We start from the raw sequence: 23502 nt of genomic DNA on the forward strand, positions 1-23502 counted from the left end.
CCGCTGCCCTCAGAAGCGATGCCTCCATCAATGAGGTCCCGGATTTGCTGCGGGGTGACGGCGGGCGGCCTACCCCGACCCCCCTCGGCCACCTCGGCGCTGGGCGCCGCCATCTTGGTCCCTCAGCGCAGCACTGCCCAAAGGCCGGGTGGGGGCACCGCGGCCGCGCACGGTCGTTCCGCCGATTTCCGTTCCCCCTTCTGCACGCTCTCTCTCAGCTCGGCGCTCTACTGGCTCAGCCTGCCCCATACGCGCACCAATCGGTCGCTCGGCTCTCTCAGCACCTCCTCACCTCCCAACAAGCCCGTGTCTGATTGGCTTCGTCTCGGAAAGCCGCTCTCTGATTGGCCAGCAAAAGGTGCAGCACCTCCCTTACTCTTTCCCCACTTTCCAACAAACCCGCGTCTGATTGGCAGATCTCTCAGAAGTAGCTCGCTGATTGGTCGACGGGCATGGCGGCTCTTGGGGAGGGGGCGGGGGGGTTCTCCCTGAGGAGAAGCGGTCGAGGCCATGGCGGCGGCTGATGGTGGTCGGGAGCTGAACGGCCTGCGGGGCAGGGCGGAGGACGGGCTCCTCAACCGCTTCGGTGCAAGCTGTCCGGGGGAGGCCGTCACACGGGCGGGTGAGCGGTGGGCGGGGCCTCTTGGGGGTTACGTCGGGACCCTTGGCCCGGAGGGGGCCGTGAGGGCTTCAGTGTCACTCAGCTTTTTGGGGGTGGGGGTGGTGGGGGCAGTGAGAGGATTGGGGGGGGTATGGAGGGGGCTGTCGATCTTCTCGGCGTCAATATCAGTGTATTGAGGGGGGGAGGGATGTAGTGTCAATCTTCAATCTCAATTTAGGATTTTTTTTGGGGGGGAGGGGAGGTGCCAGCTCTAATATGGGGATTTTTGGTGCTGTGCTGCTCCTCTGGGAGAATTTGGTCTTCTAGAGGTTTTGGGTTCTGTGTAAGCTTAGCCCTATTCCCTAAGAAGGAAAGCCCTGTTCCTTTTCTCCTCAGTCCTCTCTGTGTTGGTGCGCAGATGGGGCCATGTGTCCCCGTCCCCCCTAAACCTCCCAACAGGCTCTGGGTAGGGGAGTTCTCTCCTCCCAACAGCCACAAAGCATTAAGGGAGGTGGCAGAGATTACCCCACAGTTGGAGCAGTCACCCTCATCGCATTGCTCCTGCTGTATTGGGGCACGCTATGGTTCTGTGATGGGCCATGGGGGATGTTCCCCACCCTTTTGAACCCCATCCTTGCAAGTACATGGTATACATTTCCCATGCCTTCAAATCCCATCCTCTGTTCCCACCTGTGCAAATCCTGTCACAGAATCACAGAATGGCCTGGGTAGGAAGGGACCTCAAGGATCACGAAGCTCTAACCCCCCAACCACAGGCAGGGCCACCAACCTCCACATTTAATACCAGTCCAGGCTGCCAGGGCCCCATCCAACCTGGCCTTGAACACCTCCAGGGATGGACAGGGCATCCACAGCCTCTCTGGGCAGCTGTTCCAGCACCTCACCACTTTCATAGTAAAGAACTTCCCCCTGACATCCAACCTAAATCTTCCCTCCCTCAACTTCAAACTATTTCCCTTTGTCCTGCTGTTATCTCCCCTTTCCAAGAGTTGACTCCCCCCCTGTTTGTAGGCTCCCTTTTGGTACTGAAAGACTGCAGTAAGGTCACCCCTCAGCCTTCTTTTCTCCAGGCTGAACAAGCATAGCTCCCTCAGCCTGTTTTCATAGGGGAGATGCTCCAGTCCCCTGATCATCTTTGTGGTTCTCCTCTGGATCAGTCTGTCACTGTTGTGCCTGCATAAGAGCAAACAAGGATGCCCTCAGGCTTTGTGTGAATGCAGTCAATATGCTGAGCAGCTCCACGCCTTCTATGTTTGGGCCAATTCTCAGACATATTTCCTTCCTTCCTTTCGTGATAAGGCAGTATCACAATGGCTGGTTATTCTCTCATTCTCAGTTTACAATCATTAGCTTTAGCAAATGTAACCGTGCGTCATCCTGAGATGGTTGCAGTGATCCCATTTTTTGGCTAAAGGTCATTCCCAAACCTGGAATTCTGCCATCTGACAACTGGGAACAAACAGATCCTGCTCAGCTCAGCATGTGTGCTTAAAGCCAACCTAAATAAGCTTGAAGAGCACTTGCTGAAAAAGTGATGGAAGATCTTCCTGGATCCATCCTTGGAGTTTTCTCCTCATCTGACACCTGTTAATGTCCTGTTTACAGCACTCCAATAGCAGCTGTTGCATAAACATTGAGATTTAGAGACAGCTTTCTTCCCCTCCTTCCATTTCCTCCAACTGGGTTTATTTTCTTTCTTCTGAATTCTCTCTTGGACTTTTCAAGTCATTCTTTCAGCTTCCCCACTATTTAGTACGATAGATTCTTCCTATAAAGCATGCTGTGTTTGTGTTGTTTTTCTTTTTTTGTTAGTAATCATTCTGACAGCATGCAAGGAGCAGGTAATGTGCACTAGAAGTGGATGTGTGCCCTCCATCCTTCTCTGCAGAGCTCTTCTGCTCCCAGTAGTGTCATTTCAAGTGGTTGTGGGCAATCTCCTGGCTAAAACACATCACCACTTAAACACCACAGTGTGAATTCAGGTGCTGCTTACCTCACATTCTCCCTCTGCCATTTGTTGCACCACCATGGATAAGTTTTTGTGGGTATTTTAATGTCAGAGTTGTGCAGAGCTGCTTTCTCCAGAGGGTTATTTCTGGTGGTCATTTGTATATAAAGATCCTTTAAAACATCTGAAATCCTTTGTTGGCTATGGGAAAGGAAGGAGCTATATTTGTTTCTAAGCTTTAGAAAGATCCAAAATATCAAATATAGGCATTGTGTGTTTTGTTCTCCCCACTGGAAATCTTCCTGTCCAGCTTGAGAATGAATGGTCAGAATACCAATATATATATATTTTTTTCAGAGTTTTCATCACACTCCTGGGGTTAAGAGGGTAGAAACAAGCTGGAGACCTAAATATATCTTTGCTTCTTTCGTGCTAAGCATTTGTACTCGTGCCTTGAGCTATAATTTTCCCAGTGATATTTGCATTTTTAGGGCAAACATTTCTTCTTTTGCTCTGGTTTCTCAATAAGGATGGTTATTTCCTCGGGGCTCCTCTGCTCTGAGTGTCGTTTGAAGTTCACTGTGTGAGCTGTGTCCATTCTGCTCTGCTTCTGATCGATCATTCTCAACGTTTTTCTTTATTTTTGGCCCTTTCCCTCATGGGAAATACCAAAAATCAATTGCTTTCTTGTATGAATGCTTGAAATGCAAAGATGTGTGGAAGCACAGAGAGAGAGACAGCCCTGTTCTTCCCATTGATCCGTGCTCTGATGGCTGCATGTGGGATGATGGATCCTTCTCCAAACTCCCCTTTGGAGGCTTCAGAAATGCAAGAGGCTGCTGGGAGGCAGCTGTGATTTTTATAATGGAATCTACCACATGAATTACAAACGTATTTTGTCAGGCCAGTGTGAAGAAACTGAAGCTGAAAATGTGTTGGAGTCAATACTGACTTGTTCTCTTCTCTCTCCCAGGAGTTAGCAGTGCTTTGGTTTCAGCCCTCAGCCTGAATGTCCTTCAGAACTCTTGCTGAAGTCACATGTGGAAGGGGAGATACTGAAACCTATTCCATATGTTGAACAGTCTTGATAAAGTGTTAATGAAGCCTTAAGAAGCAGCAAAAAGGATGTGTGCAGGAATCTTAATTATTCAGTGCCAGCATTTGAAAAGACACTTAGAAAAGACACCCTGTATTTGTTAGCTTTGCATCCACTACTTATTATTTTGTGTTTCCAAAACACACCTCAGATAGCTGTCAAATATGCTCCAGGAGTAATGAAGGAAGCTTTGTTCCATGTGGTCTGCAGGAGGGGAGTATCACAGAATCACAGAATGGCCCGGGTTGGAAGGGATCTCAAGGATCACGAAGCTCCAACTCCCCCACCACAGGCAGGGCCACCAACCTCCACGTTTCAGAGCAGCCCAGGCCGCCCAGGGCTCCACCCAACCTGGCCTTGAACACCTCCAGGGATGGACGGGGCATCCACAGCCTCTCTGGGCAGCTGTTCCAGCACCTCACCACTCCCATAGTAAAGAATTTCCCCCTGACATCCAACCTCAATCTTCCCTCCTTCAATTTCAAAGCATTTCCCCTTGCCTTGCTATAATCTACGCTTCAAAAGAGTTGACTCCCCTCCTTTTTATAGGCTCCTTTTAGGTCCTGGAAGGCTGCAGTGAGGCCAACCCTGCAGCCTTCTTTTCAAGTCAAGATGTGAGTCACACATACAATAAAGAGGATCTGTGGTTGTGTGTGCAAATGGTTCTCACCAGTAAATATGAAGAAGCAAATAGTCCCTAAGTTCTGAGAGGAACATCTCTCTGGATGCAATTCTTTAACCAGAATGGAAATTCAAGTGGATTTTCAAATGCATCTTGGTTAGAAAATGCACAAAATGCTTGCTTGTCCTTGAGATGTAGGCACTTTGGTAACTTTTCTTGTTTTCTGAAGGTTAGAAGCCAAACATTTCTCCTGAATTCACCCTGAGTTTCAACTGTGTGTTGTAAACCCTGAACATCAAGACCAGCTGTGCTTTTAATTCTGGTCATCCATGTGGGATGGTATGCAGTGTGTTCACCTCATTGATCAGTGATGAACAGAGGTTGGTGCCACGTCAATACCTTCCACCAGTTCCCTGAGTGCATTTAAACCTCCTATTGCACTCCAGTTTCAGATGGGTCTTCAATGGTCCTTCAAAACCAAAAGAATAAGGAGGCCAAAGTCCCTAAAGGCTCCTGTGGTGGATTCTGGTGCTCTGGCTGTGCCAAAGGGTATTTTTGGTATCCTTGGCAAGCAGAGCTTAGAAACAAGGCTTCTTTCCTCCCATAGAGTCTAGGAATTGTTTTTCTTTGGCTTTGCTCAGCCTTGGCCACTGCTCAGCCTTGTGCCTATACGTGGTGAGATTGATCTGGGGCTCTTTTCATTCTCCTTTTTGTGTTTCTGAAGAGGTGATGGGGTCTGGATCCTTCTGGGGCTGCTGAGGACAAGGAGGCAACAGCAGCTGTGAGTTTGCAAGCTCTGGAGAACAGCATTGCATCATTTTACTGGGAATTGATAACGAGGGATTGTAGTGAGGAAAGAAAACTCCCTTCAAAAGTAAAATCAAATCCTACAGAAGCTGATAGAGGCAGACCTCAGTCTCTGCCAAGAGTTTGACACTGATTAATACATTAATTTGTTTTTCTGGCAGCACAGTCCTGATAAGAAAAGGGCAGCTTCAAGTAGGCTCCCAAAACAAATTTGTATTCAAGTCTCTTGTTGATTATTTCTATTTCTAAGAAATGCTTTCACCTAATTAGACCTATTCCCCTTCTTTTAAATGCAAACAAACAAACAAAGCAAGCCAGCTGGTAGCTTACAAACTGGAATAGCAGGTATCCTGCTCTCCTTTAACCCAGCTGGTGAGATGATGCCAGCGTTTTTTTTTTCCTGCCCTCATGAAAGGGAGGATAATCAGATGGAAAGAAAACGCCTTTGTTCTCTGCAAGTCTTTGTGCTGCTCTGTGTGCAGTGCCTCTCACCTTACCCTTCCTGCTGCTGGTGATGCAGTGGCTGAGCTGAATCTTCATTCACAGTTTGATTTTCCTCCTGTGTAACTTTGTGGAGTTGTTGGGATACAGCAGAGCAATCCCTGCAGGGTTGGCTGTAGCTGTTGACACACGTTGCAGCACTGGGCATGCTGATAGCATTTCATCTGCTGCATAGCTCCAAGTAATCTGCTGCATTACCTGAAAGCAAGTAGGATTTTTCATCTTTTCCAGGCTTTCTATACAGTGGTGTGGCTGTGGAGGCTGCAGAGTTGGAATTTAATAAACTTTGAGGCCATTCATGAGCGTGATGCTTTCCTCCTCTAAAATGAAGGGTGTCTTTAAGTCTTTAATGACTTAAATGTTTCTAATGACATCTCTGTTTTCTTCTCCCCTTTCTGCATTCAGAGCTTTCTGAGAGGTAGGAAACATCTCCTGCATGGATTGCTGCACCGTGTCACCTCAGGAACAGACATTCCCACTGCCTTTTTCCTTACTCTCCTTTTGTTCTGTCAATTCTTCACGCTGCAGAGATACTCAATTAGGAATCTGCTCTAATAAAGTCAATCTGGGACATCCCAGCAGCTCCCTCTGAAGTCACTTAATGAATCACTTGGGGGAGGTGAATGTAACAGGGTGTTAACAGGTCAGTGTGCAATGACAGCCAGCACAGTTGCTGTCAGATAGCTCAGCCCCAAATTAGAACTTTCCTCCTTCTGTCCCTGCTGTGCTGTTTCAGCTTCGTTCCATTGGTGTGGCTGCTCATTCCCTGTAAGTTTTACCATTCCCACTTCTGCCCTAAGGAATCATAGAATCATAGAATGGCCTGGGTTGAAAAGGACCACAGTGATCATCCAGTTTCAACCCCCCTGCTGTGTGCAGGGTCACCAGCCACCAGCCCAGGCTGCCCAGAGCCACATCCAGCCTGGCCTTGAAAAGGAGATGATGAATATTTCCTTCTCACCACTTCTCCAAAGCAGCAGCACTTTGCTTTGGGATCTCAAGCTGACCAAACAGCCTGTTTTCCAGTTATTATCCTTTTACTATAAAGCAGTATTCCATCACTGGCTTTCAAGACCTCTTTCCCACACATCTCTCTTGGTTTGGATGTTGCCATCTTCCAGCATCAGCTGAAATTTGCACTTATATAATGGGCTCTTTGCATGCTGTGAATGCTGGAGCAAGAACAGATCCAAAACTTGCTTTAAAAATCTTGATAGGAGATGTGAAGCAGCAGATAAAACACAATTAAATGGAAATGCATCTCTAAGTGCAAAGCGTGGAGCTTGTCTGCTGAAGAAATTAATCAGTTAACTCTTTAGTGCATTGAACTTGTGCAGATCCTTCTTTTACAAAGATTGAACTGGAGGAATCTCGTTTTAAGATTTTCTTCCCACAGTAATTAAGGTCACTTCAAATCTGAAAAGAAGAGTTGGGTGATTTGGTTTAATTCAATTTAACATTGTGCCACTTGGTTCATTTCTGAAAGCGTCCCCACTGCTGCAAAGTGAAACATAGAATGGCCTGGGTTGAAAAGGACCACAATGATCATCCAGTTTCAACCCCCCTGCTGTGTGCAGGGTCACCAACCAGCAGCCCAGGCTGCCCAGAGCCACATCCAGCCTGGCCTTGAATGCCTTCAGGGATGGGGCATCCACAACCTCCTTGGACAACCTGTTCCATTGCTTCAGTGCTCCCAATCTCCTGGAATTAAGCTCTCCCATCTCTGTTCTTTGCAGCCCCCTTTGAAGACCTTCAGAGAACACCCAGAAGGAGGCACGGATTGGGTGAGCTCCCATTGGTCAAGAGCAAAATTCCTTCATTTTCTTCCTTCTCTTTCAGTTTATTGCTTTTCTAAGTGGGGAATCACTGTGAGATGCAGTTATTACTGGAAGGATTTCAAATCTCTTAGAATTTTGCCTCAAGGAGTTTGCTTGAGTCCTGCAGAACAGCTTAATTCTGCACAAAAGTTGGAGCTTCCAACAGCAGCAAAGTGAGAATGTGGTGAAGCACATCTGCCCTTGCTAAGCTGAAATCCTGAATTCAGTCTGAATAAATCATTGATTTCACCTTTCCTGTGGGAAGGATGCTTGATGTCTCATTTGTTATTGCTCTGCACATCTGATTCACTGCTGTTAATTGCAATGAGCTGTAAGAAGCATGATGGTTCCTAAGTAGGCACTTTTCTGGTCCTGTTCCATCAAAAAAGAGCTGGGAGAGCTCTCAGACTTCAATTTATTGCTATTTGGGTTTCCCAGGACTGGCTGCCATGTGTGTGTTGGTCTTTTGGCCTGTTCTGGTTGAGTTCTGAGCCTCAATTCCCTGCACTCCACCTGTATTGTTGTAGGGAAGAGGCAGAGGACTCCCTTTAGGGAAGGGCTCCTTGTGCCAGCTGCAAAGATGGGCTCCTTGCAGCACTCTCTCCCTGTGCTAATGCCTTTGCTATTGACTTCTTGCTGTATCATACTTGTGTTGCATGCTGTTATGAAGCCCCTGGAAGAACCTAGCTGAGATGCAAGGCACTGGGAGTACTTGGGCTGTCTGTGTTCTTGCTCAGGTGTGGATCTGGCATCAGAGCTGTCACCTCCTGGATGCAGATGTGTTTCCTTGCTGTTCCACACCAGCTGCTCCTGCTGGAGGACCACCCCAGTGGGGTGTCCTGATCCTCAGACAGAAGCTCAGCTTCTTTGCTGTTTGTTCACAGAGCTGTTCTGTCCTTTTGCTGCAGGCCAGAGATCTCCACCAGCAAGAAGTGGCCATCGCTGCGTGGCAGATAATGCCAACTTGTATGTGTTTGGAGGCTACAATCCTGACTACGATGAGTCTGGTGGGCCAGAGAATGAAGATTACCCACTCTTCAGGGAACTCTGGCGGTACAACTTTGCTACAGACACGTGGCACCAAATGGGCACTGAGGGCTACATGCCCAGGGAGCTGGCCTCCATGTCACGTACGTATGGAAATCCAATTCCTATGCACCTAAGCCTGAAGCTATTTTAATCTTTGTCCCTGATGGAATGAAAAACCAGACAAGAACTGGGAAATCTGGATCCTGTTTCCAACTCTTGTGCAATTAGGCCTTGAGTTTTGAATGGGATTTTTGATTTTTTCTTTTCTTCTTTGCCCTTTTGCCAGGGTTGAGGAATTAAAAACTTCAAATGAAAGAGAGAGTCTTTGGAAATTTAGCTTAACAGTTGCAAGGCCTCTGCTTTCAGTGGATAGATGCTTGCTGCAGTCAGACAGAGCATCCAAAAATAGATCCCCTTGTTCACTAGCCATTTTTTAAAGTAAGTCTTTGGTTGCCATGGTTTTAACTTGCATTCTTTCTCTTTTAGAGCATTTCAAGGCCATAAATGCATAGCGTGAGTTGTAGGGTATTTGAACAACAACGAACACTTGCTGCCTTCTCCTTCCAGAGTTCTGTTTCACTGCATTTCACTGCAACAAACATCTCTGCCCTGTCTGTTTCTCCTAGTTGTACTGCATGGCAACAACCTGCTTGTGTTTGGGGGCACTGGAATCCCATTTGGGGAAAGTAATGGCAACGATGTCCACGTCTGCAATGTCAAGTACAAAAGATGGGCCCTGCTCAGCTGCAGAGGAAAGAAACCCAATCGGATCTATGGCCAGGTAGGAGGGAAGGCCCTTTGTCAGATACACTGCATGTGCTGTGTCTCCTTCCTTTGGGAGGCTGGGAATTCTTTCTGTTTCAGTGCTGATGCTCTGTGTCTTTTCTAACTGGTTTCTCTCTACCTTCCAGGCCATGGCCATCATCAATGGGTCTCTGTATGTGTTTGGTGGAACAACTGGTTACATTTACAGCACCGACCTGCATAAACTAGACCTCAACACCAGAGAGTGGATCCAACTGAAACCAAACAACATGTCTTGTGACATGCCAGAGGAGAGGTGAGGAGAGCTTTTAAACTGGGAAATCACCACTTTTACTGAGAAGCTGAGAAAGTGCTGTCAGAGCGGTGCTTTTGGCTGTGAGCCTTGCACAACCAGTGCTCCAGCATTATGATATGCAGAGGGATATAGGGAGGGGGTGTGAAGCCTCTGCCAGAACAATATGTAGTGCCAGAACAGAGCTGGGAACATAAGGCAGCTGTTGAGTGCTGAAGAGGCTCCAGCTGATCCCTGTTCCTTGCCTCATTCTGTAGCAGGGTTTCAGTTGGTGACCTTCTTAGTGAGAAAAGGGAAGGAAGTATTAAGGAGTGTCATGGTGCTCCATAAACTGTGGTACTTGAGATCTGTGAGACTCTGCTCTCAGAAACTCTTTCCAGCTCTTGAGATGCTGCTTAGGTTGCTCATGAAAACCTCCACATCTAAAAATTCCCAGCCTGGGGATCTGATGCAGCGTGGGATGCTTGGGATGTCTGTTTCAACCACTCAGATTTGTTAATGTTTCCAGAAAGTTTTGTTGCTGCTCGCTTGCATTAACTTCTTGTGCTACTAAACATCCACTTCTGCACCTTCAGGTACAGGCATGAAATTGCACACGATGGTCAAAGGATTTATATCCTGGGAGGTGGAACTTCCTGGACAGCTTATTCCCTAGATAAGGTAAGATGGTGAGAAGCTTCCAGAGCTTGCCTGAACACATTTTTTGCAGTGAAGCATAACCAGCAGAGTCACTTCATCTGTTTGGAGAGCTTGATTTTTAAAAAGATAATGTTAATAAAAAATACATTACTGGGAGTAGATTTTTCTCCAGTTTTTGTAAAGGCTGGGGTTACCACAGACATGTCCTGTTGACTTAGAAATGGTGAATCCATGGTAACCCATGACCACACGCATCTGCAGAATAATCTGTTGTAGATCTGTTATCAAAGATTCTCATTTAAGAGCACTTAGGATGTAAATGTTGTAACTATGCCAAAACAGGAAAAGGCCAAAGAAAGGAGCTCCTTGACTTTAAATTTGCATGTTGATAATGGTGACTCTTTTCTTGTCTTCCTTGCTTCTGTGTTAAAATTTCCTTTCACGTGGTAAACATTTTTCCCCATTAAGACTGGGAGAGGGAAGACTGAATTCTTTTTGGAGGCTGAGATAATAAATGAAGACTTTAAATAGTGTCCCACTTCCAAAAAGTTGAAACTGTGAAGTAGTGATTCCCTCTGTCTGTCTAATTTGGTTACCCTGTGGCTGCGTTGTAGTTCTGGCAGAGCCAAGACAGTTCCTCTCTTTTTTCCATTCAGATCCATGCATACAACCTTGAAACCAACACCTGGGAGGAAATTGCCACAAAACCTCATGAAAAAGTCGGTGAGTCTGCAATTTCACATCATCTCCTGTACACCAGAGAGTGGCTGGGGTGTGTGAAGGTGCTGTTAGCTGGCCATCTGGAAGTCTTTCTTGTAACCTTGTGTAGACTTGCACTGGCTTCAGGACCCTGCTCCTTTATAGCTTCAGCAGTGAGAACTAACACAGCTGAAGTATAGCTGCCACTCTGGCTTCTCTCCCTCCTGGATAAGGTGAGGTGATAGGGGCTGGCTCTCATCACAGGAGGAGGTGCAAATCTCAGCTGTTCTGCTTAGCAGTGAGACTTCCCCTGAACAGCCAGAGGTGAGAGTTGGAGTTTGTGTGGCATGAGATTGTGGCACATCTCATCCTTCCCTGGAGAGCAAAGAGAGGCCAAACGTTCCAAAGCAGCTGCGTGTCATAGCTGTGACAGTGGGAAAGCAAAACCTCTTGCAAGTGGAGAAAAAATTCTTGTCTGTGATTCTGTGTTGAGATACAGACACCACTTGTGCAAACACTTTAAGAGCATCAATAGCTGAGATCTCTTCTTTACTATGAGAGTGGTGAGGTGCTGAAACAGCTGCCCAGAGAGGTTGTGGATGCCCCGTCCATCCCTGGAGTGTTCAAGGCCAGGTTGGATGGGGCCCTGGGCAGCCTGGTCTGGTATTAAATGTGGAGGTTGGTGGCCCTGGAGCTTCGTGATCCTTGAGGTCCCTTCCTACCTGGGCCATTCTGTGATTCTGTGATCTCTTTTCTCATGTCTAATTTTCTTTTTTCTTCTCCTCAGGCTTCCCAGCAGCTAGAAGATGCCATAGCTGTGTTCAGATCAAAAATGGTAAAGTCTTCCTCTTGAAAAATGGGTATATCTTGCTACAGCCTAGCATTGGGAAGCCCATCTCTCCAGCCTGAGAGATGCTGGCCTCCAAAGCATTTGAGAGAACTGCAGGGCATGCATGTCTTTTTCTGAAGGAGGATTTCTTATTTTAACCATCCTTAATCTGTCCAATTGGCACCGCTCTTCATGTGAGGGAGCAGATTTATTCCTGAAATAGACAGTACTCTCACTCTCTGGAATTCTGTAGTATTTTGTACAACCTACATTCATGGAGCATTCCCTCCGTGGGGTTTGCACTTCTCCCCTAGCTTTGTTGTCCTCTGAGAATGCTTTTTTCCAATCTTGATGATTACGCTGCTCAGAATGGACTGAAGAAGCAGAGTTGATCCTTCTCCAAATTTCTCCTGAATGCTGTATGCTTCAGTGTGCTGAGCCATGGAAAAGAGTGATACAATGAGTTATATTTCTCAGGGGGTGAAACAAGTGTTGATCCTGAAAGGGTTTTAGAAAGGTGATGACCTCAGGCACAGCACGTTCTGCAATTCCTGAAGGAAGGTAAGCATTGTGAGTTTCTTCTCTCTGCAGATGTGTTTGTTTGTGGAGGCTATAATGGAGAAGTGATTCTGGGAGATGTTTGGAAGCTGAATCTGCAGACTTTCCAGTGGGTCAAGCTCCCAGCTGCCATGCCTGAACCAGTGTACTTTCACTGTGCTGCTGTCACACCAGTGAGTGACTCATTTCTTTCCTCTGTAGCTGAAGTTGGAGCCATTTATCCCGATGTTTGTGTGGGCTGTAAATAGAGCTGAGCAGATGTTACCAAGGAGGTGACCTCAGCTGCATGCAGCATCCTGGGGGAGGCTGAGAGCTGCTCTAAGGTTACTGCATTGACTTTGTACGCCTGCAGCTGTTTGAAGAGCGGTAGCACACGGCGTGTTCTGCTTTCTGAAAGCAGCAGTGTGGGATTTTAGATTTTAAAGTGCCTTAGCTCTGGCTCCAGGAAGTAACTCAGTATGTGAACATCCATTTCTGTTTGCAAAAGGAGAAAAAAACAAACACACAAGTACTCTCTCCAAGTAAAACTTCTCACCGTGAACTTGGCCTACAGAGCACAGGTAGGGCTGAAAAAGTAGCAAACATTTGAAAAGTATAGGAACACATGCAAACTGGTAAACACATCTACCAGGAAGGAGGTAGATGAGTGCAGGAATGCCCTTTATTTTCCACTCTCTTTGCACTTGTGTGGTTCCTGGAGCAGGGTTCTGTTGTGCTGCTGGGCCAGCAGAGGGAATGTAGCATGGCTTCTAGCTTTAAGAAAATATATTTGGCTAAAATCATAGAATAGCTTGGGTTGGAAGGGACCTTAAGGATCATGGAGTTCCAACCTCTCTGCTGTGGGCAAGGTTGCCAAGTACAGGTTTATAATAATCTACTCCCACTCTTAAAATTGATTCCTGGGGTTAGAATTCACCAAACAAAAGACACAGCAAAGCACTCTGAGCTCATGCATAAATCCTTGGGAGGAGAGAAGAGTGCCCTTCAGCAGCACGACCTCTTCTTAGCTACAAGAGGAAGCCAGGCTCAGGCGGTGACACTTCTGTTCCAGGCACAGAGAGGTGGTCAAACCCTGGTTTTCTTGTCAGCGTTGTCCTTCAGCGCGTGCCCATTTTTCCTGCCCTCATCTAACTCCTTTTCCCCCTTTCCTGCCTAGGCTGGCTGTATGTATGTTCACGGAGGAGTGGTCAACATCCACGAAAACAAACGGACTGGCTCGCTGTTTAAAATGTGGTTGGTGGTACCCAGCCTGCTGGAACTGTCGTGGGAGAAGCTCCTGGAGTATTTCCCTCATCTAGCAACCCTCTCCAGATCTCAGCTTTTGCACCTCGGACTGACGCAGGGACTCGTTGAGCGGCTAAAATGAGAACACCTGCTTCTGCCCCAGTCACACTACGTCCAGCAGCCCCTCCTCCCTCCCCTATTTATGGATACTGTGGTTGGTCTTGCTAAGAACACAGAGGAACCTGCTCAACGCCTTACTCAGCAAATGCATCGATGCCTTTCTAGAAGTTTTTAATTTGTTGGAAATCCGCTTTTTATTTATGGACCTCTGAGTTACATTATGAATGGGACTAACCCATCCCATCTATCCATTATCAGCACATGCTTGCAACTTAACTGGGGGGAGGGAGGATAGTGCTTAATGAATGTCTGAGATCATGCTTACATGTGGTGCATTCAACTTTGTACTTTCACAAGCTGCATCTAACGAAGGACAGCCAACATGGAAAAATGCCTGTTGGGGTGATGCTCACACCCCTGCTGCCCAGCCAAGCTCTCCCTCTCTAAAAAACAATGAACTCTTGCAGCTGGAGGGCTTTGCATGTTATGTGGGCTTCAAAGTATGGCAAAGCTCATGCTGCACAACTCCTGTGGTGCAGTGATTTGAAGTGGCCACGGCTGTGCTCTTCACCTTTTCACATGGAAAGGTTTGCTTAGACTGCTTAAAAGCTGCCACTGAATGGACTACTGTGTAGTTTACTGGAGGTGGTGAGAAAGGTGTCTGCTGAACTCACCAACAGCTTGTGCCCTTGCTGTAAGGAGGGTGAATTAGGCACTTTTCAGCACTGAAATCCATATGCTGATTTCTCCCTTCCCTGCCCTCAAGAAGGTTTCCCTACCCTATTAAAACCAACCTCTTTGACTCAGTGCTACACAGTGAGCACAAGGTCTTGAAGAATGTTCTGCTGCTTTTCCTCAAGATGCAATTTTTCCTAAAATACAATTATACAATTGAAGCACTGACCTCACAAAGCATACATCTCCCTTGCGGGGGCTGATGGAGCTTGTGGGGCAGTTAAGTCCCTCTCTGCAGCACCATACTTCCAAGCAAGATAACTAGAACGTTACTGCCAGAGCACAGCCACCTCCTTAAGTGAGAAGGAGAGGACCCAGTGTCTCCACCAGATACGATGGAGGGGAAACTTAGAGCTTCTTGGTGTGTTTGAGGCCAATGCACACGACTGCATGCAGAGCATCATTCCCCATCCAGCTGCTCACACTGGAGGACATCCCCATGGAGCAACACCCACATGGGGCTGTGGGGAAGGAGCTGCATTTGCCTGTATTTATGTGTCTGCCAGTGTTGAGCTTTGTTTTGTTTTTTTTTTTGTTTTTCGTTTTTTTCGTTTTTTTTCGTTTTTCCCCCCCCCCCCCTTTCAAAAAGATAATAAACCCATCCAGATCATCCACTTGTCCTCTCACTTTGGCTGTTGCTTTCTCCAGTAGGAGAACAAAGAATTCCTCATTGGCATCATGGTGCTACCACCCTTTACCCCTAAATGGAACCAGCTCAGAGCTGGACATATCCCTGCTTTTAAATACGGTCAGAGCTGACCCAGGACAATCACACCAACATCAGGATGGCCCCAGACCTCTCTGACAATCTCAGGTTGCCCTTCCAACTCTTTGCCCTGCATGGTGATGGTGGATCTAATCCGAGTAAGAGGTGATTGATGAGCATTGCCCTGTTCCACTACCAGGGTTCCTACTCCAACTAAAGCCATCCGTGCCCACTCACTGGCACCAACCTTGATCACCATATCACCCCAAGATCATCACTAACCTTTGGAGGGGTCCAGGCAGATGACCAAATGGAGAAGTGAGCTTCTTTCTGATTTGTACAAAACTGCTTTAATGGCAAAACAGCTGAAAAAGAGACATTCAGTGCAGCTCCAGTGCCATCACAAAGCCCTGTGAGATGGCCCAGGCCGTAATCCCTTCCAGACCCAGGAGAAACCAGGATCCCCAAGGCCTGGAAGGATGAGGGCTCTTCTCAAGCACCATCTTCCAGTGCAAGAATCCTGGGGAGGGTCCATCCTTGAAACCACACCAGTGTCCTTCAAGACTCTCCCACTGAGAGTATTTTCCTTCCAGCCACAAATATGAGCCAGAAATTCTTCTGTGAAGTGTTAGGGCACAAAGGCTCCATCTGAGTGCTTCTGTTGCTGCTTTCCAGCCCAGATCCAGCCCAGCCAAATCCCTGAGATGCTGGATCACAGCACACACCAAGCCAATGATGGGCTTGAAAGAACCCAACCAAGTCCCAAACTCAGCAGCCACTGGGTGATGGGGCGAAGAAGTACACAGCCAGGAGGATGAAGTAGACCATCACCAGCACTGTGCCTATTGGGCAGAGAGCAAATAAGAGGGAGTTATGTCCTGCAGCAGGGAAGGTGGTCACATTTAGGATCCTTGGGTGGGACGCTACTGTTTCTTAAGACCTCTGGGTTCATGTCATAGGCAAATTGTGTGCAGTCTTGGTTAAGTCAATCAAACACTAGAGTTGCTCAAGCCACCCTGAACATGGAGCAGCACCAAGTGGTGACTCTAAAGTGGTCTCTAGAAGCTCCTCAGCCCTGTTATTACAGGGACAATGGAAACAACAGGACCAACACTGACCTTGGAAATAGTCACATTTGCCATCCATGAAGATGTAGTTCATGAGCACCACGCTGAACATGCTGGCATAGACATGGAGGTCGCTGAAGACAAGTGTGAAGTTTGTTGGCTGCAAAATAGAGAGAGTTGTGCCTTTGTGGCCAGTCGAGACAGTCCCTTGCCAACCCCAAATGGAGACTTGTGTATCACCCAAATCCATGCCATACATCCCTTGGGCAGGGAATGGCACAGGCCAAGGTAGAAGGCATCTGAATCCACTTCCCTCTGCACTGAGCAGGTGGGAGAGGACACTGAGGACAGTGGTTGTGCCCTTGGCATGTGGTGTTGTGTGACCCTCCCAGTGGGGTTGGAGTCACTGGGCTGTCCTGGGACTACTCACATAGAAGATAGTGAAGAGCACCAGAATGGGAATCTGGAGCATGCAGACCTGGACAGCGATGCAGTTTCCGATCTCGATGCTAGGAGAAGAGAGGGATTTGTTAAGCACTGTATCTCCAACAGCCCATGGGAACTCTGTTGGGCTTAAGACAAACCCACCTCAGGGAACCAAGTTACAGAGCAGAACCTGGTTCTGACCCTTTTATGTGCCGTTAAGCCTTCTCTTGAGAGAATATGTGTAAGGCAGCCCGTTACTGACACCTCCATAGAGCTACAGGGCTGGGATGGAGCACAGGGACCACACTTGAGGAGGACACCCCAAAAATCCACCCACTCACCTCAAACTCAGGTTATTCTGTAGGGCAAACTGGATGCCATTGACAATCTCCGGTAGCTCAGGCACCATTGCCAGCACAGTTACACCAATGAAATACTGCAGGGAAATGGAGATGTCAAAGCATGTCCTGATCCTGACAGCTTCCCAGTGCTAGGAACATTTTACCCATTCCAAGCTTTTGGGGTTCACTACATAGACAAAGCATGTCCCCATCCCCTAATTGGGAGATACCCAACCCAGAGTCCCAACTGGATGAGGGAGGGGACCCAACCTCCAGGTCTCCATCCATCCCCCAGTCAAAGGAACCCAAACCAGAGGTCTCCCATCTATTCCCAGTGGAGGAATCCAACTAGATCTCCATCCCCACTCTGGCTGGAAGGGGCCCAACCCAGAGATCCTACCAACCCCTGGTGTGGGGGTCCCCTCCCAACCTGAACGTCTCCAACCATTCTCCATCAGAGAGGACCCAACCGCAAGGATTCCAATTCCCTGGTGGAGGGCCTTAACCTCCATGTCCTCCATCCATTCCCTGGTGAGGCGATCCAACCCAGAGATCTTCCACCCATCCTCTGGTTGAAGGGACCCAATCTGGAGGGCTCCCATCCCTCATGAAGGGGGCCCAATCCAGAGGACCCTAAAAATCACCCAAAACACATCCCCACACTCACCTGTGAGATGGTAGAGTTGGTGAGGATGGGGCTGATGTGCTCCGTTGCCAGGTCAGCACAGGCTGACATACAGAGAGTGGAGAGCAAGAGAATGACCAGTGCCCGCCAGCGGGACCAGTGGACCACAGCACTGTGGTGGTGGCCAGGCACTGAGGAAGAGCAGACAAGGATTAGGCACGTGGACAAACAGGCCCCAAAGATGGGTATCCTGTGGTCTGGGGACACTCACTGTGACAGTCACTGATGTGGATGTCATAGATGTGCGAGTGAGTTTTCAGGGTGAAGAAGAGGCCAATGAGGTACGCAGCAGGGAGCAGAAGGGACACTGTGTACACCAGGGGTCTGCAGACAAGATGCTTGGTGTCACCAGGGCCTCCAAACCAAGACCCTGTCGGCACCCCTGTGCTGGCTGGGGGATGGGGTATAGGATCAGAACCCTTTGGGGTGGCACAGAGGGACACTAGCCCTGGAAGGGACACAGGGCAATGCAAAACCCAAGAGCTCCAAAGACCCCATGCCAACTCCAGCAGCCATCCCCAGTCCTACTCACTGGACATGGCTGTAGTAAAGAGTGCCGTTGTTCTCCATCTGCAGAGAGAGAACACCAGTTACGACACAGGGATGCAGGACAGTCCCACTGCCACCATGATGGCCAGATAGGCTCAGGGTGTTCTCAGCTCTACTCACCAGGTCAAAATGACAGTTGTGGCAGAGGTAGTGGCCCAGTGGATTCTGGGTGACATTGTGGCACTCACCACACACCAATTTCCCATACACCTTGGAGAAGAGGGTTGGGGCGAAGACACCTATGGAGAGAGAGGGATAGGAGGCAGATGCCCTCAAGGTAGAACCCCACCGAGCCTTGGGGACGCCTCTGTCCCCACCTCACCTCCAACAGAGAGGAAGAGCAGGGCTGAGCTGACACCTGCTGACCGGCTGTTGAAGCGCTGCTCCTGATGTCGGATGCCCCCTATTACCATACACAAACCCTTTGGGAGAGGAAAAAAAAAACCCCAAGAAAAAGTGAAAATTATCAGCACTTAGCTCACCCAACCATAGAGACCAGAGGCTCTTGTGACACAACAGCCCAGCTCACCGGGACAAAAAGGACACATCCCACCAGTGTCCCAGTCAGCGCTGACTTGACAATCTCAGCATAGCAGCTGTTGCCCTCACGGGATCCTTTGATGAGTGCTGTGATGTAGAAGGTGAGCTCCGTGATGGAGCCAAACGTGGCGTTCACCACTGCACCCACTGCAAAATTGCTCTGGGCTGAGATACTGGGAGAAGAAAGGAGGATGTCAGAGAGTTCAATGCGTGTCCCTACTGCCACCACTCAGCCCCACATCCCCGCTGACCTGGCAATGGCCATCCCAATGTAGTAGGAGAGGGGCATGATGGAGAGCAGCGCCAACGTGAACTTGACTGGAGAGCTTGTCAACTGGTTGTGGCTGTCCACATAGCCCAGCACCAGTGTCACCAGCACCAGTGGCAGCAGGTCTGGGATGGATAGTCAAGGACATGGTCCTATTGGGGTGGGATTTGGGGTCAGGCCCCCAACATCCTCCCTCTACCCCAAAATAGAGAAAGGATACTGACAGCAAAAACATTGATGCCATCCACTGCATATTTGTAGTAGTAGGGGTTGACAGCACGGTAGCAGCATAGGATGACCTCCCCATCCAGCGGCACCTCCGTCTGCAGAAGGACAGTTTGGTGACCCCCAAAACCCCACCTTGGATAGGGTACCCACAGCCCCACATAAGGCAGCACTCACCATCCTCAGACGACGGATGCACACCCGCTCTGGGGGCAGCAGAAGGACACGGACAGCTGTGCGGGCACTCAGCTTAGCCACAGGGATGAGGAAGACAAGGAGCCATGCAGTAACACACACTAGCCCATGGGCTAGTGCCAGCAGCGGGTAGCCCAGGCACAGCCACACCACAGTGCCAGCACGCTGCTAAAATAACAGGATGCATTTAGGGTTTCGCCACAAAATATCCGACCCCATTGCAATTGAAGCACCCATAGGTGCTATCCCCACACCAATAGGGGTCCCTGCTGTCCCCAAGCTCAGAAACTCACCCAGTATCCTTCGTCCACCCAACACCGTGGGTTCCAGCGATAGGGTGCAGGGCCACCAAGCAGCGCTGAGCTCTCCGTGTCAGTCTCACACACACCCCGTGCCTGTCGGGATTTGGGGGTCTGGAGGAGATTGGGATGATCAAGGTCCAGTTTGGGTCACATTTGTCACCCCCTATCCCCCCAATCAGATTTGGGAAGCACTGTTACCTCTGCTTTCTGAATCACTTTCCCAAAGGGCCAAAGGAAATAGCCAGCAAGGTCCCAGCAGAGACGCCCTATAGGGACACAAGATTCAGTTCCAATGGGAACACAAGTGCCCCATCCCTCCAGCCATGAGAGAGCCATGCAGTACCCAACGGTTGGGCCCTTTTAAGTCCAGCCTGAAGACCCATGGCTCCCCCAGCCCTTCCTATGGAGGGCCTCCCCAACTTGAGGCTCACCATAGGGAACCCCCACAACGGTGACAAACATCCCCGCAGCCACCAGGACGTAGAGCAGCGAGAGCCACCAGCCAAAGAGCAGCAGGTAGAGGACATTTCCACACGTCACTGTAGACCCTGCAGGAGAGGACACATCGAACAGGGCCATCACTACCTACAGCAGCAAATCTTTCATCCCATGCTGCCATAGGATGTTCCCAAGGCCAACCTCCAGGGCCACGGATGACGTTGAGGTCAGAGTAGAGCTCTTTGACGATCTCTGAGCGGTCTTCCCATGGCCGTGCTGTGATGTGGCTCTTCCATTTCTTGAAGCCAAACTGGAGAGAGATTTTGAGGTAAGAAAAACCCAGATGGAATCCAACTGATCCCCCTCACCCCACTCTATAGGCACTCACCTTGTAGTTATTGGAGAGCTTGTTGGCCTCCACGGCGTTTTCAGCTGTCAGTGTGGTTTTCACCACGCAGCTCTCACAGACCTCCTCCGAGTGCTGCTGGCAGCAGAGCTGCGAGGACACAGCTAGGGACAAGGGACAAAATAGGAGTGACAAAAAACGTGGGACCTCCAGAGCCCTCCCTGCCCCCACCCTGCACATCCTACCTGCGTGGCCACGAGGATGGTGCTGGTGGCAGCCCAGGTCACCCTGCACATTGTTGATGGCAGCGCAGTGACGGTCACAGAGGGAGCTCCGACGGGGGATGTCACCATCACTGTGGGTCTCGGGGACCTTGGGGACATCTAGGGAGGGGATAGAAGTCACATTGGGCTCAGCACTGTGGTGCTGTGCTGGGATGTCTTAATCTTATCCAAAGGGATTACTATGGGATGGGAAAGAGAGGCCCAGCCCACTGAGTGATCCCAAAGGGGGTCCACTGCTCACATCCAAAGGTCCCTTCCCCAACATTCTACTCTCTTAAGCAATTTTTATCCTATTACACATCCTCCAGGTGGAGCTTGAGTGGCTCTGGCCATACATATAAATAATCATGGAATGGCTTAGGTTGGAAGGAACCTTAAAGATCACATGCTGGGTATGATGAGTGAAAAAAAATCTGTTTACTTATAAAAGCATAAACCAGAAAAATTCAGAGCACAAACTCAATGAGTGGTAGCCCCACCTTAGAGGATTTTGGGATAGAGATGTACTTTGGGATTATAACAAGTGAAGTTCCTTCCAAAGCCACTATTTTGTCAAACAACAACTAACTGATGTCTCAGAGTAACAAAGATACAGGTTATCAGCTCCGTAGGACCACAAAGCCCCCATCCCAACAGGGGGAACACAGAGCGCAGCCATGGGGTCTTCACATACTTTTCTCCTAGCCCAAAGATGATGCCCACCCCTAAGGTTGCCTATGGATATGGGATAGGGATATGGGATATAGCATATTATGGAATGGACACCTTCCACACTACCTGCATTTTACTTCCAAACCTTTCCTTAACATGTGACCAATGCTACACTTCCAGTTTAAGTTTAGTATCCTTAATTTCCAGCTCACTTCCAGCAATTACCTCACCCACCCACCGGTGGACACCACCCGTGGAGAGGGGACAGCCACCCTCCCACCCACCAGAGGATGGGGACAGCCCACCCCCCTCCAAGAGTTAAGCACACCCACTCACCCAGCCCCTCCTGCGTGCAGCGGCGGTAGCACCGACCCGGTTCGTTCTCGGTAGCCATGTGGACGGCAGGTTCCAAAGGACAGCGGTATGGGAAGCTCCGACCCTACGGGATTTAACGGGAGGGGTCGGGCATGCGCGGGGCGCGCCCCCGGGAGCCGCCCCCGGGAGGGGCCGTGATTGCAGCACCTGCGGTGGGAGAGGGGGTGGAGTGGGGCAGGGTGGAGCGTAGCGTATTGGGGGGCACAGATGTAGCATCCGTGAGATCGGATGGTGCTGTATTTGGGGTCGAGGTGCAGGGGTGTGGGGGCACGGTGTATTGGGGTGCATGGGAAGTGGAGTGTGCTGTGTATGGGGTCCAGGTGCAGGGGTGTGGGGAGCATGGTGTGTTGGGGTGCGTGAGAAGTATGCTCCCCATGGGTACGTAGGGTTGGGGTGTGTTGGGGTGCATGGATTTGGGAAGCACGTTGTATTGGGGTGCTGTGTATGGGGGTTGAGGTGCATGGGGGTTCGGGGAGCACGGTGTGCTGGGGTGCATGGGATGTAGGGTGCATGGGGTTGGGGTGTGCTGTGCATGGGTTGCACAGATGCATGGGAATGGGGTACGTGATGTATTGGGGTGCATTGGAATTAGGGTGCATGGGGTTGAGATGTGCTATGTATGGGGGTCGAGGCACCTGGGTTTGGGGTGCATGGTGTATTGGGGTGCACGGGGATGGGCTGCATGATGCATCAGGGAGCATTGGGTTGGGGTGTGAGGTGTATTGGGGTGCACAGGGATGCTGGGGTGCATGGGTTTGGGGTCTGCTGTGTGTTGGGGTGCACTGGAAGCAAGGTGTATGGGTTTGGGGTTTGCTGTATATTGGGATGCACTGGAAGCAAGGTGTATGGGTTTGGGGAGCACGCTGTATTGGGTTGCATGGGAAGTGGGGTGTGCTGTGTATGGGGTCCAGGTGCAGGGGTGTGGGGAGCATGGTGTGTTGGGGTGCATGAGAAGTATGCTCCCCATGGGTACATAGGGTTGGGGTGTGTTAGAGTGCATGGATTTGGGAAGCACGATGTATTGGGGTGGTGTGTATGGGGGTTGAGGTGCATGGGAGTTTGGGGAGCATGGTGTGCTGGGGTGCATGGGATGTAGGGTACATGGGGTTGAGATGTGCTGTGTATGAGGGTCAAGGCACCTGGGTTTGGGATGCATGGTGTATTGGGGTGGATGGGGACGGTCTGCATGATGTATCAGGGAGCATTGGGTTGGAGTATGAGGTATATTGGGATGCACAGGGATGCGAGGTGCATGGGTTTGGGGTCTGCTGTGTGTTGGAGTGCACTGGAAGCAAGGTGTATGGGTTTGGGGTCTGCTGTGTGTTGGAGTGCACTGGCAGCAAGGTGTATGGGTTTGGGGTTTGCTGTGTGTTGGGATGCACTGGAAGCAAGGTGTATGGGTTTGGGGTTTGCTGTGTGTTGGGATGCACTGGAAGCAAGGTGTATGGGTTTGTTCCTGTGTACTGGGTTGCACAGATATAGGATCCATGAGATTGGGTGGTGCTGTATTTGGGGATCAAGGTGCATGGGTTTGGGGAGTACGGTGTATTGGGGTGCATGAGAAATAGAGTTGGGGTGTGCTGTGTATGGGGGTTGAGGTGCATGGATTCGGGAAGCGTGGTGTATTGGGGTGCATGAGGTTGGGGTGTACAGTGTACTGGGGGACACTGGGATGGGTTGCACTCTATGTCATTGTGTATGATATACTGGGGGTGTGTTGGGTTGGGGTGCACAGAGATATTGGGGTGTGTAGTGTTAGGGTGTGCTTTGGGCTGAGGTGCTCAGTAAGTCAGGGTTTCCA

General features: G+C 49.5%; 3 protein-coding genes across 4 annotated transcripts in view; 1 reads left to right on the forward strand and 2 right to left on the reverse strand.

Annotated features, from left to right (window-relative positions):
• The window catches only part of ZC3HC1 (zinc finger C3HC-type containing 1), a 10046-nt gene extending 9822 nt beyond the window's left edge, over positions 1–224 (reverse strand). Inside the window, exon 1 of the mRNA XM_010707605.3 lies at positions 1–224. Coding sequence (XP_010705907.1) covers positions 1–113 — 113 coding nt within the window. The 5' untranslated portion in view covers positions 114–224.
• A 236-nt stretch (positions 225–460) lies between these two features.
• On the forward strand, positions 461–13888 carry KLHDC10 (kelch domain containing 10). The gene is made up of 10 exons (XM_010707768.3): positions 461–622; positions 7333–7380; positions 8322–8543; positions 9069–9223; positions 9354–9502; positions 10075–10159; positions 10795–10861; positions 11625–11672; positions 12258–12397; positions 13381–13888. Exons 1-10 carry the CDS (start codon positions 511–513, stop codon positions 13588–13590), a joined length of 1236 nt encoding a protein of 411 aa, XP_010706070.1. The 5' UTR covers positions 461–510; the 3' UTR covers positions 13591–13888.
• A 1443-nt stretch (positions 13889–15331) lies between these two features.
• On the reverse strand, positions 15332–21778 carry LOC100543904 (putative cation exchanger C521.04c). Of its 2 annotated transcripts, none has more exons than XM_019613005.1 (20): positions 21663–21778; positions 20637–20774; positions 20434–20555; positions 20247–20355; positions 20039–20155; positions 19806–19873; positions 19599–19718; positions 19288–19470; positions 19106–19208; positions 18869–19010; positions 18607–18790; positions 18400–18499; positions 18198–18316; positions 18061–18098; positions 17740–17852; positions 17511–17659; positions 16844–16938; positions 16507–16585; positions 16128–16236; positions 15332–15851 (listed from the first exon to the last, which is right to left on the reverse strand). In XM_019613005.1, the coding sequence occupies exons 1-20, from the start codon at positions 21718–21720 to the stop codon at positions 15778–15780; spliced, it is 2220 nt and encodes a 739-aa protein (XP_019468550.1). In that variant the 5' UTR covers positions 21721–21778; the 3' UTR covers positions 15332–15777. The 2 variants fall into 2 exon arrangements, with proteins under 2 accessions (XP_019468550.1, XP_003201859.1); XM_003201811.3 differs by having other exon boundaries at positions 19288–19473; positions 21663–21777.
• Positions 21779–23502: the final 1724 nt, after the last annotated feature.

This window comes from Meleagris gallopavo, chromosome 1, assembly GCF_000146605.3.
Source record: "Meleagris gallopavo isolate NT-WF06-2002-E0010 breed Aviagen turkey brand Nicholas breeding stock chromosome 1, Turkey_5.1, whole genome shotgun sequence".
NCBI lineage: Eukaryota > Metazoa > Chordata > Aves > Galliformes > Phasianidae > Meleagris > Meleagris gallopavo.

Bases quoted from the DNA above. Each gene is read 5' to 3' on its own strand.
- LOC100543904 (XM_003201811.3), bottom strand. From the start codon at position 21,720: ATGGCTACCGAGAACGAACCGGGTCGGTGCTACCGCCGCTGCACGCAG. The intron at 20,556-20,636 runs GTAGGATGTGCA...CCTTGTCCCTAG, and splicing joins CCATCCTCGTGGCCACGCAG to CTGTGTCCTCGCAGCTCTGC. The intron at 19,209-19,287 runs GTGAGTGCTGCC...GTCCTTCTGCAG, and splicing joins GCATCCGTCGTCTGAGGATG to ACGGAGGTGCCGCTGGATGG.
- KLHDC10 (XM_010707768.3), top strand. From the start codon at position 511: ATGGCGGCGGCTGATGGTGGTCGGGAGCTGAACGGCCTGCGGGGCAGG. The intron at 623-7,332 runs GTGAGCGGTGGG...TGTTCTTTGCAG, and splicing joins GGAGGCCGTCACACGGGCGG to CCCCCTTTGAAGACCTTCAG. The intron at 9,503-10,074 runs GTGAGGAGAGCT...CTGCACCTTCAG, and splicing joins TGTGACATGCCAGAGGAGAG to GTACAGGCATGAAATTGCAC.